Here is a 16,138-nt window from a genome sequence, read left to right on the forward strand (position 1 = left end):
CCTCCGTGTGGTCGGCTTCTCTGCTGTTACTAGTTTGAAGTATGCAAAGTCGCTTGGTCAATCAGTCAATCGACAGCAGCCTCTGGTGGATTTATGCAAATAGAGCAGGCCAAATGGCACTCACAAGAGAAATTTAAGATTTAAAAAAGCATACACAGCGGGTGGATTTGCAAAAACATAAACAACAAAAAACCTACCTCCTGGGATGTATTTCGCGCTCTTCAGAAAAGCGTACAGGGGTACGAATCAGTAATGAGCCTGGGTTGTTTAAATAAGTAGTTTGAATAAACAGCAACTGTCATTTTTGAGTGTGTATGCTGAGAAGGACAGTCCGAACTGTAAGATTTATAGTCTGAATTGTAAGAGAGCAGCTATGACTTTTATCATTATACACTATAGTTATAAATCTATAACAAGACACAATCCATTAGACAGCTCATTTAACACACGCTTCATTACCAGCAGATGTTGAAAAGCATGTAGACGAGTTTCCATAGAGCTGCCCTGAATTTTGCAGCAAACATTTCGTGATGGAATTATGCATACTGCAGCTCCAGTGTACCACTTAACCCAAGATGATGGACGATTGGCACATGGAGCATTGTCAAAGCATGAAGTCACAGTAACTTTCTTTGTATTAGTCCATCAAATATGTATGAAGACGTTCGCAGCTGTTTTGTGCACGGGGCCGAAATGCCAAATTCGGGTTTGAGGTTTAGCCCTTGAACCTGTTCCATCGCAACATACTGTTTATCATACGTTATCCAGGCGTCTTGCTGTGGAAAAGCTTCAGCGTTCGAGTGCCGCGTGCCAAGTCAGGTCTTTTCCTTACATGGTATAAGACACTAGGCATGAGACCATCTCCTTCCCAATACATGTGGAACTGTCTGGCCATGATCAATGTCTTCTTGCCCAGGGATTTGGAATGTGTTTAAACTGCTTTTCAGGGCCCTTTTTGAGCATCTCGGTGTCCTCCTTTAAACTTTTCAGACCAATTTGTAAACTCTGGGAAAGTATTTTTTACTTGGAAAATTTTTGACATAGCTAAAAGTAAGATCATTTGAACCTTTTTGGGTTGTTTTGCTAAATAAAGAGAATACATGTTATTCCAATACATTACATAGCTGACTGGCTACTGCCTTAGTGGTGGTCATTCTGGAAGTACTCATGCATTCATTCAATTTCTTTTCGGCTTAGTCCCTTTATTAATCTGGAGTTACCGCAGTGATATGAACCGCCAACTTATCCAGCATATGTTTTACACAGTGAATGCCCTTCCAGCTGCAATCCATCACTGAGAAACACCCATACACTTCCATTCACTAACATACACTACGCAAAATTAAGCTGAAATTTTTTTTTTTTAGCTAAAATTTCTGAATATTTGTCTCACAATTTTAAGAAAAAAGGTTGCAAGATATGAAAACTCATTCTGGGAACATACATTTAGTAATTCGATTTCTAAGCAGCTCTGCACTTGTATCTTATATTTCAGACTATATTTCTTTCAAATTCGGTGTTTATATCTTACAAATGTCACTTTTTTCAGACAGTTAATCTACAGGTGTCCTCAAATAATTCCAAACCTTTTTTCTCTGTTGAACACAAAAGGAGATATTTTAAAAATATCTGAAAACCTGTAACCATTGAATTCGTTTGTTGAAAAAAAACTAATTCTATGAACGTTAATGGTTAGAGGTAGGACTGCACAATATATTGTTTCTGCATCGATGTCACAATGTGATAGACACATCTGCAATAATCACATCGCAGGATCTGCAATGTTGAGATTATAATTGAGCAAGAGCCATAATTTCGAAAACATGAGATTTGTAGCGTTTAACCATAGGTAAAGCCATAGACCAAAAGCCATAGAGTAAAGGTTTATCATCTGCATGTTTTCAGGTACAAGAAATTATACCTTTTGTAACCTTAATGAATACTAATTTTACTTAACTATTTATACAGTGAAGACATAAATTTCTGAACTCCTCAGAAAACTATACAGCAATCTTTATTTTTATTTTCTATGTGCGCGGTTGCATTTAAATTGTTTATTATATTTTATGCAGGATTCACACCCAGAATAATCCCAAATCAGTCTGAATTAATGAATTCTTTCTAAATAGAGCTGTTCAAGCTGTCTGGTGAATTGGTATTCATATCACGATTTACAGTTGAAGTCAGAATTATTAGCCCCCCCTGAATTATTAGCCCCTTTGTTTATTTTTTCCCTAATTTCTGTCTAACGAAAGAGACAATTTTTTCAACACATTTCTAATCATAATAGTTTTAATAACTCATTTGTACTAACTGATTTAATTTATCTTTGCCATGATGACAGTAATATTATTTGACTAGATATTTTTCAAGACACTTCTATACTGCTTAAAGTGACATTTAAAGGCTTAACTAGGTTAATTAGGTTAACTAGGCAGGTTAAGGTAATTAGGCGAGTTGTTGTATAATGATGGTTTGTTTTGTAGACTATTGAAAAAATATAGCCTAAAGGGACTTTTGACCTTAAAATAGTGATAAAAAATAACTGCTTTTAATCTAGCCAAAATAAAACAAATAAGACTTTCTCTAGAAGAAATAATATTATCAGACATACTGTGAAAATGGGGGCTAATAATTCTGGCTTCAACTGTATATCCCAGAAAAACAGAATATTTTCTTATAGCCCTAGTTACAGGTTTCTAGCTTTCTTCAAAACATCATCTTTTGCGTTCAACAGGAAAAATGTTGACTGAATTTTAAGTAGCTAAAGATCTGATTTCTTATCGAGTTTTTTTGTTTTGTTTGGTCTATCAAAACAAGTTGACAAACTAAGAAAATATAAACATACAATTGTGCATTTATGTCCAAAATAGAAGGATATCTGACCTATGTAATAAAGTTGCAAGGCTTCCTAGCCATTTTGAAGAATGAGGTGGAGAGAAAATCTAATGTTTTAGATGTTTTAATGGAAATAAATGACATGAGGTGTTGGGGGTCTGGTTCTTTCTTTATATTATTTGCAGTCGCTCCTACAACTTTAATTCGCAAAGATTATACTCTAAGAAACTATTTTTTGACATGAGGTTTATTACACATTTCTCCTATAAAAGTTTACAGTATGTTTTAAAAAAATACATTTACTTTTGAAGAAAATTAATGGAATTTTACTTACAGAGCCCAACTGTTGTGTTCTATAGTGCATTTAAAAGTCAAGAAGTTTTTTTTTTTTAATATGGCTTGAAAATCTACGTACTTGTAGGAGACACATATTCATATATAATCAAAAACATTGTTATTGGACTGCTGGAATGCATTACATAGACACACGTCTCCAAATCCTTTCTCCTTGAGTGCAGCTGAGAGTTTAAGGGAAGAAAGTTTGAGACAAAACGCCTGCAGTATTATGAAACTGTATAATGTGGTGAATTAAGGTTTTCTACTTCACATTATCCTCTGTAAAAAGTTGAGACTAAACCCATTTGTTGAGCAATCAAACCATTAAGATTTTGGCAACCCCGGCTCATACTGAAATTGTTCCCGTATATACATTTCTCGAGAGCGCCAAATACATCCCAGGAGCTACTTTTTTTTTTTTTTGTAGTTTTTTTTTTCGCGAATACTGCCTGCTTTTCTCATGCAAATCCACTAGAGGTCGTTGTCGACTTACTGACTGACCAACTGACCTTTTCCCCCATCCATGCCCCTCCTTAAACTCAAACAATAAGCACCAATTGACCCGCGCCCACCCACTTCCCTAAACCCAAACGACTTTGTTTTCAAAAGCAATCCAGAAAAAGAAATGCGCCCTTGCTAACCTGATTTTTACCATGTTTTCATATTTGACCAGATTCTCACCCAGTTATTTACTTGTTTATTTTATTTTTTCTTTATTTTTTCTTGTTTCTTGTTCTTGGTTACTTGTTCTTCGCCAGACTTGAACCCTGTCATCATGGTTAACTTCACTCTGCATCTCAAATCGTTCGATGTACCCGGAGAGCCACTGGACAACCTGGTACACTGCAAAAAATGATTTTATCATTTTGATTTTTTGTCTTGTTTTTAGTCCAAATACGGGATGCAACAATTAACCGGTTTCACTATTAACTGCGCTTTAATTTGTCACGGTTAATTCATTGTAAAGGCTTCTCAACACCGTGTTTCTGCACAGAGCAAAATCATGTGTTGAATGTTGATCCGCCAGCCAAGAGAGTGTTGTTTCGGAGAGAGTACTGAAAGATTCAGGAGTGGATCAGCTGTTTAATGGGTCGAATTTAGATGCGTTGCATTCACTGCAGGTTTATCGCAAATGGCTGCTAAATGTTAAATCTAACACTTTACACATCTTTGCCAAAGAGGCTCAACTTTACTTAGTTTAAACTGAAATTGCGGCTTGATGAAACGGTACTGCGGTGGTGGTCATCGCGAGAATCCTGCTCTGCCCCACTCATATGTTGTGCCGGCTGAGTCTCGCCTGCTTTTTCACAAACACAGAAAAATGTAAAAAAGCGCATAATGAGACTGACCTTTAAATGCTGACAGAAGTGAGAAATTTCTTCCTTTCTTTTGTCTGTTTTTTATTTTATTTTTCTATTTAGAAAGTGCTGACTGCTTTGCAGCTTTCAGCATTGAATTGAATGATTTATTATAATCTTATGTGTATATTTGTAGCAGAAATATTATTTGTTTATTGAATTGACATGCATATAAAACAATAGTGCAAAAAGTATATTTCTTACTGCAATGCTTCATTTTTGTTTGATGCAAACCATAGATTTATTTTTCATAATGTAACAGTAGGACTTTTTATAGCAGATAACTCAAACATTCAAGGCGGAATGATAATGAGAAATGGAATTCATTGTTAATATTATTGTCATCTTCGTCATCATTAATATTTTTAAATTTCTAGACATTTATTTTAGAATTATTGTGCAAATATCAATAAGCCATTAGAATTACTTAGATATTTGTTTCTTTTTTTGTTAGTCCTAATTGATGATATTTTTTAAATACAATAAATCCGTTAATATAGACTTTACAGTGGTGCTCATTCATTTTTGCTGTGTGCTCCTAAATTTGTTACGGTGCTCCTAAACTTTTGAAGTTGGGAGCACTGGTGCTACCAAGTAAAAAGGTTAATTCCAAGTCCTGCATTAGACAAATACATTTTTTTATTTATTCTTATTATTTATTTATTTATTTGTTAGCTTAAAATATAAGTAATTTTAAAATCATTTGACTTTTTTTAAATTAGTAGTGTTTTGAAATCAATGAATGCATAAAAAATCATGATAATCGTGAAACTGTGATAATTCCTCAGACTATAATCATACAATTCTATAATCATTGCATTCCTAGTCCAAATATCGAAAAATTCTTAAATCAAGAAGAATTTTTTTGACAAGCAAAACATATTGTCTTGTTTTAAGAAATAATATGCCAATATCAAGTGAGTTTTTTCTTAAAACAAGCAAAAAGACATCACAAACATCACAATGTTACCTGTTATGAAAAATGCATTTGGGAGCAGTAGGGTTTTGGTTAAAACCATAATATACTGTAGTTGCTCTTGCTTGGAACTTAATAACCAAAGGACACAGCTTTCTTAAGATCTCAACCCGCAGCCTGTAATTATAGAAATGCATCCTGACATCTATTACATCTATTACTATTTCTAGTGGCTAAAAGGTTGTAGCCCTTGGCACTGAACTAGACAAGGATATATGACGGGGTTGTCCAGAAACAGAAGGTTTTCTGTTGTAAAAGGGGCACAGGTGCAGTTGCCCTTAATTCAGGAGGAAATGAGCAGACCAGAAAAAGAGAGAGAGAATGAGTCATTTAGACGTTGGAGACTACAGTTTAGGACTCTTGAGGACAGTTTGAGCTCCAGGTGCCGCAGGGGTGCACTAATAATCTCATTTCCCATAATTCTCAAAGCTTAACAGCTGGCGTACAGAAATAGGAGGCATCACACAGAGGCAGGAGGGTGACAGAGGGCAAAACTACTGCATGTGGCCTATTTAAGACATTAAGAGTCATGACTAATGACTAATGCGCTGTTATCCAGGTGCTTTAGGTTACTTGTTGTTTATTTAAACCCAGGCTGTCATGATGAAGGCAGGGATTCTTTAAGACTTACTTTGCAATCATTTACCTCTGCTATTGAAACTGAAAAAACACTGTGTTGAGTTTAAATATCTTAATTGCTTCAGAGGTTTGCTTGAAACATTGATTGTGTAATGGAAGATGACATTGGTAACATTGTTTATTATTTGGCATGCCATATTTAAACCACACTGCAATTCCTTAACAACTACCTGCAACACACTAGCAACCCCATAATAGCTACCCAGAAAACCCAAGCAACTGTATTCCAATACCTAAAAGCCACAACTGCAACTAGCTTAGCAACCTCTCAGAACACCCTGGAAATTAGCAGTGCAACCATTTAGAACACCCTAGAAACCAAGTGACAACACCTGAGTGACCACCCAAGACACTTGCGCAACATAGGCTCATTGTGAAAACAAAGCCCTGTATACATTTCTGGAGAGTTATGTAGGCAGAGGAACATATTGCTGCATTTTGTCTTTAAAATGAATGCTATGGGGCGGTATGACGTTGTTCCTTTTTTGCGCTACCAACTGACCTCTTATCTCTATATGGACGGCTTTTCCACTGTTACCAGTTTGTCCAGTTAGCTCCCGATGTATGTCTGTGGACTTGAGACGCAAAGAGGGGTTGACCATGATGATGAGTCTAATCATGATGAGTCTGGTCAAGAACGGTTCCAGAGAGTGTGTAAGACAAAAACAAAAGCTAAAAAATTAAATAAACGAGTCAATAACAAGGTGAGAATGTGGTAAAATCTGAAAATGTGGTAAAAATCAGGCGAAGACTTTTCTTTTACTGGATTGCTTTTTAAAATTGTCAATTGGGTTTAGGGAAGTGGGTGGGTGGGTCAATCGCTGCTTTTAAAAACAATGTTGGTGAGTGGGGAGGAGAGTGGGTCAGTCGATCAGTCAGTCATTCAGTTGACAGCAGCCTCTGGTAGATTTATGTGAGAACAGCAGATACGAAGGACACTCACAAGAAAAATTTGAGATGTTAAAAAGCACAAACATCTGCCTCTGGTGGATTTGCGGAAAAAAAAAAACGTTGTTACTGGGACTTGATTTTAACTCTCCAGAAATGTATATAATGGTATGTTTTCAGAATGAGCCTGGGTTGCACTCGCAACAGCAACTGCAATGGTTTAGCAAGCACCTTGATCATCTTAGCCACAACACTGCAAAACTTTATCAACCATCCAGGAAACCCAAGCAACCCCAATGACAACCACTCAAAATGCATTAACATGGCTTATGGTGTCTTAGAAACAACAAATCAACTTTCCCAAACAACCCAGAACATTCTAGCAACTTCATTGTCTAAGTAATGACACAAAACAGTCTAGTAACCACCCAGAACACCCAATCAGCCAAATGACAATGTTTTAGTAACCACCTTGAACTCTCTGCAATCAACTGCATAGAACACTCTCAGAAATAATTGTACAGGAGCTGTCAAAGGAGTACCCAAAGAGTCCACAGTGGTACCTAAAAGGTGAATATTAATAACTGAATATACTTAAAACATACCTTTGAAATACCATTATGGACCCTTCAGGTACAAATATGTACCTTTTGAAAAGGAACTGCACCAGTGACAGCTCCTGTACCTTTATTTCTGAGAGTGTAATGTCTTAGCAAACAGCAAGAATTGGAGAGTGAGGTTTGCTTGTGCAGCTCCCATCTGAGTCACGGCACCAATTTGGTTTTGTTTATATTATGTGAGTCAAAACAGTGAGAGACAATAGCCTAAGATTAACGAATTGAGTTGTCCATGTGTACTAAATGAGGAAAGGGTGTAGAACTACACACAGTTATTCTTAATTCGTTAGGAAATAATTGTAATTGAGAATTTCTAAAAATAATTTTGATTAATATGAGTTTAAAGGGATTTTAATCAAGGGATTGATGATTCAATTTGTTTCCATGTCTGCTTGTCAATTAAACATCAAAAAAAGTTCTCACATAAAGCATTAAAAGACAAACATGTCTTTGTGCTGGATATAGTATTCAGCACCTATTTAGAGATCTCATCTTTCGTGTTAGATTCACAGGTCGAGCATTTTTAACCATGTTTGGTTATGCAAGGTCTCACCAGTGAGCAGAGTCCATCTGTAACACGTCATGGCACAAGAGTCTTTGCATGTTTATCTGGTCTGAATTTTACAATCCTAGCCACTGAATCAGCTCATCTCTGGTTGGGGATCCCTGATCTTTGCATATGGAGACTGCTGAGGAGGAAGCAGAGGAGTGAATGGACTCAAGAGGCCTTGATTCACTGCCAATGTACAGCTGCTTCTGCAGCTGAGGGCATGTTGATCTTGATGTGATTTGAGGTTTCGGTGTAATTGCCAGCGCTAATGCTAATTACACATCAAAAAGACAAGTTTAAGGTAATCACAACTTGCTGCTTCCGTCTTTGATGAATAAAATGACAGATGTGTTTCAAATTAAATCTTTCATCTTGTCCTCATGAATCCAGTAGTTGTCCAAATATGTTTTAGATGAGCAGAAGATCTTTTGTTGTGGTCTATTGTTTACATTCTGTGAGCTTTTTGCCCTGTGCCAAAAATGGAATGGAAAATCACTTGTGTTAAAAATGTGTTATTCAACGGATGGATTGATTATCGTTGTTCACATGCATAATATAGTTTTTAGATGCTTTCACAAATCTTTGTGAAAGGAACTGCTTTTTTCAGTGTTGTTGTCTATGCTCAAAACTTTTAAATGTAAAAATAAACTTAAGATAAAGGTGTCCTGGATTATAACAGTGATGGCACTGATAGTATTATCTCACACAATTTAGCGGAGAAAGACTGTACAAAATTCTGTCTAGAAATAAAAAGTTGAAGAGTTAAAAAGAAAATCATTTGTGACAAGCTGTCAAACCAGGCTGCTTGCAGTTTTTGTTTTTGCAAATCTATCAGAGGGTGCTGTGTATCCTTTTAGATTATCTCAAAATCCTCTCCTGCCTTGTCTTCCCGTATAAATTCACCAGACGGCGCAATATACACTTCAGCCGACCAGGCCAGTTTGCTGTCGATTGACTGACTGACAGACTGACCCACCCACCCTTTCTTTTTTAAATTTCTGTCCAGAGGGCTCAAGTTTTGATTTTTTTAAATTAATAAACAACAGGGTGAAAACGTGGTAAAATCATGAGGCCGTGACAGCTGTTCTTTTTCTAGATTGCTTTTGAAAACACTTATGGTAGGGAATCGCTTTCTTTTTTTTAAATTTGTCTAATCATCTTGTTTAATCCTGCGTTTTTTTGCAGCACCGTACCACAGAATTTTGCATGCTCAAACTCTAGTGTGACAGTGAACTACACCTTTAGTGACAGTAAACTTACACATAGAGGTAAAATTGGTTTTGTATTCGTCACATTGTGACTTTTTCCTTAATAATAAAATTTTATAGAAGTATTATTTGCAAACTCTAAATAGCGAAATCATATTAGCAGCCAATGACTATCAAAGTACAACATTGTTCACAGTCAAATAAACAGTTTTAATGTTGTTTTCAAGTCACACTTGCAGGCACCCTGTGAGCAAAATTATTGAGATTAAGTTTGTGGCGATGTGTCATTTGAGAATGCAGGTTAGTGTCACAAATGGATGACATCAAGCTCTGGGCAAGTTTTTTATGTCCTTGTTTGGTGCATTTTCATTATCATTCAGTCTGATATTATGACAACTGAGACCTTACAGTGTATCATTGTGACCATGTTTGTGCAATCAGATAGCTACACCTGTTTAGGGTTATTTAAACCCTTATCGTGTGATAAGGTCTGCAAGCTTTCCATCCCACTCTCAATCAGTCAATTTCCACTCAATCCTGCACCACTACCACAGGCAGCCCTAGCAGTAGACATCTGGAACTGTGTACCTCTTTCCTCAACATAGGCTCATTCTAAAATCGTAGCCCTATATACATTTCTGGAGATCGCAAGTCATGTAGCCAGAGTTACGTACGGCTGCATTTAATCTTTTTCATCACCTTTTCTCGCTGACCAGCTGACCGCTTATATCCATATGGGCGGTTTTCCTGCAGTTACCAATTTGTCAGTTGGCTCGACATGTACCTCAGCAGACTTGAGACTCAGAGCAGAGGTGACTGCGACAATAGGGTTTGAGTCCGACAAAGAACATTCCCAGAAAGCAGGTAAGACAAAAACAAAAGCTAAAAATCAAATAAAGTAAATAACAGGGTGAGAACGTGTTAAAAATCAGGGGGGTTTTCTTTTTCTGACTTGCTTTTTAAAACACTGCCTTTGGGTTTGAGGAAGGTGGTTGGAGGTTCAATCAATGCTTTTTAAAACACTGTTGGTTGGGTTTAGAGAAGGAGGAAGGTGGGGTGATCGGTCGGTTGGTCAGTCACTAAATCAGTCACTTAACAGTGGCCTTTGGTGGATTTATGTGAGAACAGCGGGAGAAATTTGAGATCTAAAAAAAGCGTACACATCGGCTTCTTGTGTATTTGTGAAAACAAAAACTGCAAAAAAAAAAAAAACGTAGCTTTTGGGACTTATTTTGCTCTCTCCAGAAATGTGTATAGGGGTACGTAATCAGAATGAGCCTGGGATGTCATTGCTTCTGAGCTTTACTGGAAAGGTGATCAGCCCTGATAGTGATTGGCTAACATGAACTGTAGCGATGACGTTCACAACAAGCAGCAGCCTCTCAAGAACACACAAACAAAACCTTTGAAAATAAATTGTGCCAGGCCTGGTCCTCTCTCATCTATCACTGTCATCACTCTCTCTTTATCATTCTGGAGCTTCTGTGTGGGCCGAATGTGCATGGCTCTTTGCTCCCCCTACCCAACTAGTTACATACCTCCATTACCCCACGCAGGTTCCCTTTTGCAGGTAAACTTCTTCCTACTCCCCCCATTTACCACAGGCCCTATCGTTCTTGGTGAAGTGTTGTATTATGAATTACTCTTGTCAGGGAATTAGCAATACTACTACTTATGAAAAAGTAGTGACTAGCGAGTCAAATCTGTGGAACAGAAAAATGGTGAACTGTTTCTCATGCACTGTATCTACAGGTCTGAATAAGTGAATAAATCAAATGGAAAACAGGTACTCTATCAGTGACAAGAAAATGGTTTCAACATCTTGCACAGCTTTCGTTGGTTTTGGCTTGGATGTAGATCCCACCCTGATGCGTTTTCTGGCTCCACACAACGATCCTGTCGGCACATAATAAAGCTTTATTGAAAAGCCACTAGACAGCTCGTTATGTCATTGTAAACTGCTTCACCCAATCTTACCTGGGTGGTTGCGGCTCTAAAATCCTGACTTCCTGACAAACAGGCTTTCATTGTGGGCCTGAGATACAGTATATCAATCCTTTTAACGGATTTCGCCATCATATTCTCAGACAGTAATGTCAAAGTTCTAGTGAGATTCATTTCAAGCTTTTCCCCCATCCGTTTAGAGTAAAAGCATTATGTTGGTTGTACTAGTAGTCTAGTCCACACAAGCGTAGTAAAAAATAAAAAGCTTGAAAAGGGCAAACTGCCCAGGCCCTGGAATCAGTCACAGATGTTTAAATTAGAATATGTTCTCTGTCTCTGTCATGTGGAAATGATTTGTGGACTCCACAATACCTTGTGGTAGGAAGACCGGACAGAGAAAGGGAGTCTGAGAAATGTGTAACATGTACCCAAAAGCATTTTATAATTAAAAGTAAAGAGTTAAAGAGAACAGAAAGAGGAAATTACGATGAAAAAATGCTTTTGTATTCCTTTATATGTATGAGACCACCATTCATTTTAAAAAGCTATTTTAATAAGCTTCCTTTAATGTTCCCATATGTTCTTAAAGTTGTTGATTTTCTTAAATTTGCCAGGTTTTGTCCAAACACACTGAAATACTAGCTGTTAATACATCATGAGTTACATTTCCATCTAAAAATGCAAATTAACTTTATGCGCAAAACTGGATTATTGCATAAAAGATGTGCGGATAAAGCAGCATTTCCATCCAATGAGTCAAAGCTAACACTTTCTGGTTATCTGGTGCCAAATACCAACAGTAATAACGTAATTTGTTGCGATAAGTGAAGCTGCGTAGGTCTTTTCTTTGTTTAATAAATGACTTGCGCCTCAGAAGACAATCCTGACACACAGTGACCACGCAATGGCGTGAGATGCAGAGCCAATCTTGATTCTGGAAGCCATTAATAAAATAATAACCCTAATACTGAGATGGTTAAGGTGTTTTAGAATGACCAAAACAACATTTTAGATGTTTTACAGTGTGCTCAGCCTGCTGGTTTATCCATTCGCACACATTTTTATCATCAAATGATCTCTTATAACAAAATCACATGACCTTTTTTTCATCTGAAATGGCATACTTCCATACTGTATAGTATGCTAAAAGCCGTAATTCATAGAATTGGAAAAACAGTAGGCGAGAAGTACCCGGATGACCTACTACTTCCGGCGAGTTTCTGAACTGCTCATTTAATGGACGCTACACTATCTCATAATATTATGTGAGCAAATTCATGAATGAAGCAATGCAACTGACGCAGATAGGTCATGTGATCATGACAAAATGGCGTTTGAAAGTAAAATGGATTTAGTACGTCCATTCATGCTACTATACTTTCCTTACGGTTAAATAGTAAATTCAAATTCAAATGTAGTGCCTACTGAGTAGTACACGATTTCGGACGCAGCCAATGTGTGCAGGAAACAGCACAAATATAATCTGTAAAACTGACAAAAGTCTTTAAATTGTTCTTTTATTTGTTGCCATTTGATGAATGTAGTGAAAATTTTCAGGTGTATTTCAATCAGTTCTCTAGTTTGCCACAGTGATCACCAACACTTTCTCACATCTAGTTTCTTTTTCACAAAGCCCAATGCAAATATAGGAAATTGCACACATATTGTCTTATGCATAGGTGCAGTGCATTAAACGCAGTGGTTAATGCACATCAGCACTTCTGCTGACAGATGTGACAGGCTGTCAGCACGGGTTAAGAGGGTTCATGAAAGCTGTATGCGTCCATCGCCCAGAAATCCCTCACATGAGGTCACCATTACAGGACTTGCACATATGGAGACTCTTTTGATTGGTGCAACAGCCTTGTTCTTCTGTCTCTGGAGGAAAGCCAAACCAAACATGCCTGCACCTCCGGTGGAAGCAGCCGTCCAACAAGTCCACTCACCTCTAGCCTGCTGGGCGGTTTCTGTCTGGACCGGTGCTACACACATGTGATATAAAGAGTCGAACACAGAACAGGCTTTGTGACACCATCAACTTAATTGTTCCCATATCGATGCAAATGTATTATCATATAAAATGGGGGATGGTGTCCTGCAGAGAGACAGACTGTAAAATACTAAGCAGAATTATTCAGCCAAGTTCCTCATCACGGATGTCGAAGTGCTCTCTGACCACCCTGAATCCCACTGGATTAAAATTTAACAGATTTTAGCACTATGCAGGGCTGGGACTGACACTTAAACACATGATGTGAAGGATTACATTATCAATATAATTCAATTATAGCATTATAAATGATTAAATCTTTTACATTTTAAATTTAGAAAGTATAGTGTCCCGCTTACCTTTGCTAAAAGTGTTTGTTTACAGAGAAGATAAAGGTGTTGATCTTCAAAAATGCCTGAAAGTCTGACCAAGGACTGATGAGGAACGTGTGCAGAGAAACATTTTTTGAGGTGTAGCAGCAAAACACTAATTTACCAAGCCATCACATATTTCATTTCACAAAGCTGGAAGTTGAATGTATGGCAATGTTTAATCAGGAATGCTTTAGTCCTGATAAAACAACTGACAAAGAGACTCTTAACTTTGACTCAGAGGGATCAGGACAGTTCAAATCTTCATAAATCCTATACTGTCTGACTGTCTGTCTCTCTTTTTCAGCTTGTGCCCAAAGAGCTCTGTGTGAATCATCATGGATGAGGATTTTGATTTTGAGCGTCGCAGAGAGTTACGACGACAAAAGCGAGAAGAGATGCAGCGCGAGGCAGAGAAGTAAGTCACACATTTGTTAATACACACGTCATGACTGAATTTGATCAATAACTGGGCCACATTAAAAGGTCATAAAAGACCAAACACATTTTTGAGATGTTAACACAATTTTAAAAACACTATTGGGACTTCTATATTTCACAAAAATTAGTTGTTTTTGCGTTATTTCGTTTTTCCGGTTTAAGAAGTCATTTTAAAGCTATGTCACGCTCATAAGATCATTGTGTAAATTCCAGCATGTAGACTGGATGTCTGTACCAGTGGGTAAAATGTGACGTCTGTGAGTTTTCAGCACAGATTCATAAGAAAGACTTGGAGCTCCATTTTGACGGTCCATGCGCAAAGTGTAAAGCGCAGGGCGCAAACGCATTAAGGGCGTGTTAGAATCCACTTTTGCTAATATAAGGACGGAAAAATTCGCTTTGCACTGTGGCGCATGATCTAAAAGGGTTGAGCTTATTTTCTTAATGAGTTATAGGTGTGTTTTGAGAATAAATCATTCAGAGTCTCATCTCCCATTAACTTTAAGAGCCAGTTGCGTCGCGCCATGGCTCTTTTGCTATTTACTTGGCGACTTTGTAAGTGGAAAAACTGAACGTATCACCAGCGAGAAAACAGTTAAAGAGAACATCTTCAGAGATGCGAGAATGAGAAGTAGGGCCTCTCATTATCTACTTTCACTTTTGCTCTCGTGGATAGGGAAACCTTGTACGCAGAGACATCTAAGCCTATAAGTAATTAATTTCGTTTGTTAAGCGCAACGATTTGTTTCAAAACTATTTCTGAATTCAGTTCTAATTTCCAGCAAACGAAACAATGAACAATAATAACGAAGTGTGGTCAAAAACCTGAGTTATATCTAAATACACATGCTATGCCCCATATAGTCTAAAACCTGACAGGTGGACAAATCTAAGCTTGTTTTTAATAAAACTAATACAAATATGGATATAATAAATAATGCTGATAATAATAATTACATTAAAAAAGCACATTGTTATGAATAAACTGAAACAGCCCCCGAGATGAAGAAGGCATGAAAGTATGGTTTTTATGTTTATGAAGGCAAGAAAATAATATGTTTTGTAATATTTTAATCCTTTATTTATATATATATATATATATATATATATATATATATATATATATATATATATATATATATATATATATATCTCTTACATAAATCCTTAATATTGTAATTTCTTTTCATATGTAAAAATATTTGCCTATTGCTCTACATCTCGTGTGTATTAAGCAGTGTGAAAGCGAGGCGCACAACTAACGCACTTTGCGCTGGACTTTAGCCCGGCTTTGTTCCAGTCTAAAAAACAGACTGTTATAGTTCCTCAAAATAGCAACGCACCAGAATTGCGCCTCGAAACGCCTACCTTTTAGACCAGAACGCCTATGGGCGCACATATGAGCGCAAATGCATTTGCTATTTAAACAGCGTGACGCAAAATGTCAAAACGACTCTTGCGCCAAGCTAATACTAGCAAATAACAATTGCAATGCACCACATTGTGCCGGTGTATGATAGGGCCCTTGGTTCGAACCAATCAGCGCAGTCTATTGAGAACGAGAGTCAACTTCATTAGTATGCATGATGTACCTGTTACAGTGTTCAGAGGGCAGAGAGATGGCACGTTGTGTTGCCAACCGTAATTAAAACAAGGGGAAGAACAATTGTTCAGAGACATGGGTCGTCAGTTTTGCGTTTATAATTGTGCCGTAACAAAGGTTTTGTTTCCATTTTCCAAAGAGTCCACCGCTGCATATGGGCCCACATTTGTGAATGAATGTTCCTGAATGAAAGTAAAAATGGCAAACTGCTGTTAAAGTCGAAAAATGAAGAATGAAACACCCAAAATTACATGAAACTCCAGAGAAAAATGTGGATAGTGTAGTGACGCACTGATGTTAATTCTGTTATGTGCGATAACATGTAAAAAGAGATCATGAAAGAAACATTCAAAAAGCATCTCATGGAAACTCCTTAATT

At 37.2% G+C, this 16,138-nt stretch overlaps 2 protein-coding genes across 8 annotated transcripts in view; one reads left to right on the forward strand and one right to left on the reverse strand.

The window, feature by feature from the left end:
• Window positions 1–16,138, reverse strand: part of LOC101885990 (interleukin-17 receptor A) — a 170,965-nt gene that overhangs the window by 93,955 nt on the left and 60,872 nt on the right. The gene's annotated exons all lie outside the window — the stretch shown is intronic.
• Window positions 1–16,138, forward strand: part of cald1b (caldesmon 1b) — a 68,544-nt gene that overhangs the window by 5,293 nt on the left and 47,113 nt on the right. For all 4 annotated transcript variants that reach the window (NM_001320459.2, XM_087310900.1, XM_087310901.1 and 1 more), the window contains 1 exon segment: window positions 14,023–14,133. In NM_001320459.2, the coding sequence (NP_001307388.2) occupies window positions 14,054–14,133 (80 nt within the window). In that variant the 5' untranslated portion in view covers window positions 14,023–14,053.

Source organism: Danio rerio, chromosome 25 (assembly GCF_052040795.2).
Source record: "Danio rerio strain M-AB ecotype USA chromosome 25, GRCz13ab, whole genome shotgun sequence".
NCBI classification, from domain to species: domain Eukaryota; kingdom Metazoa; phylum Chordata; class Actinopteri; order Cypriniformes; family Danionidae; genus Danio; species Danio rerio.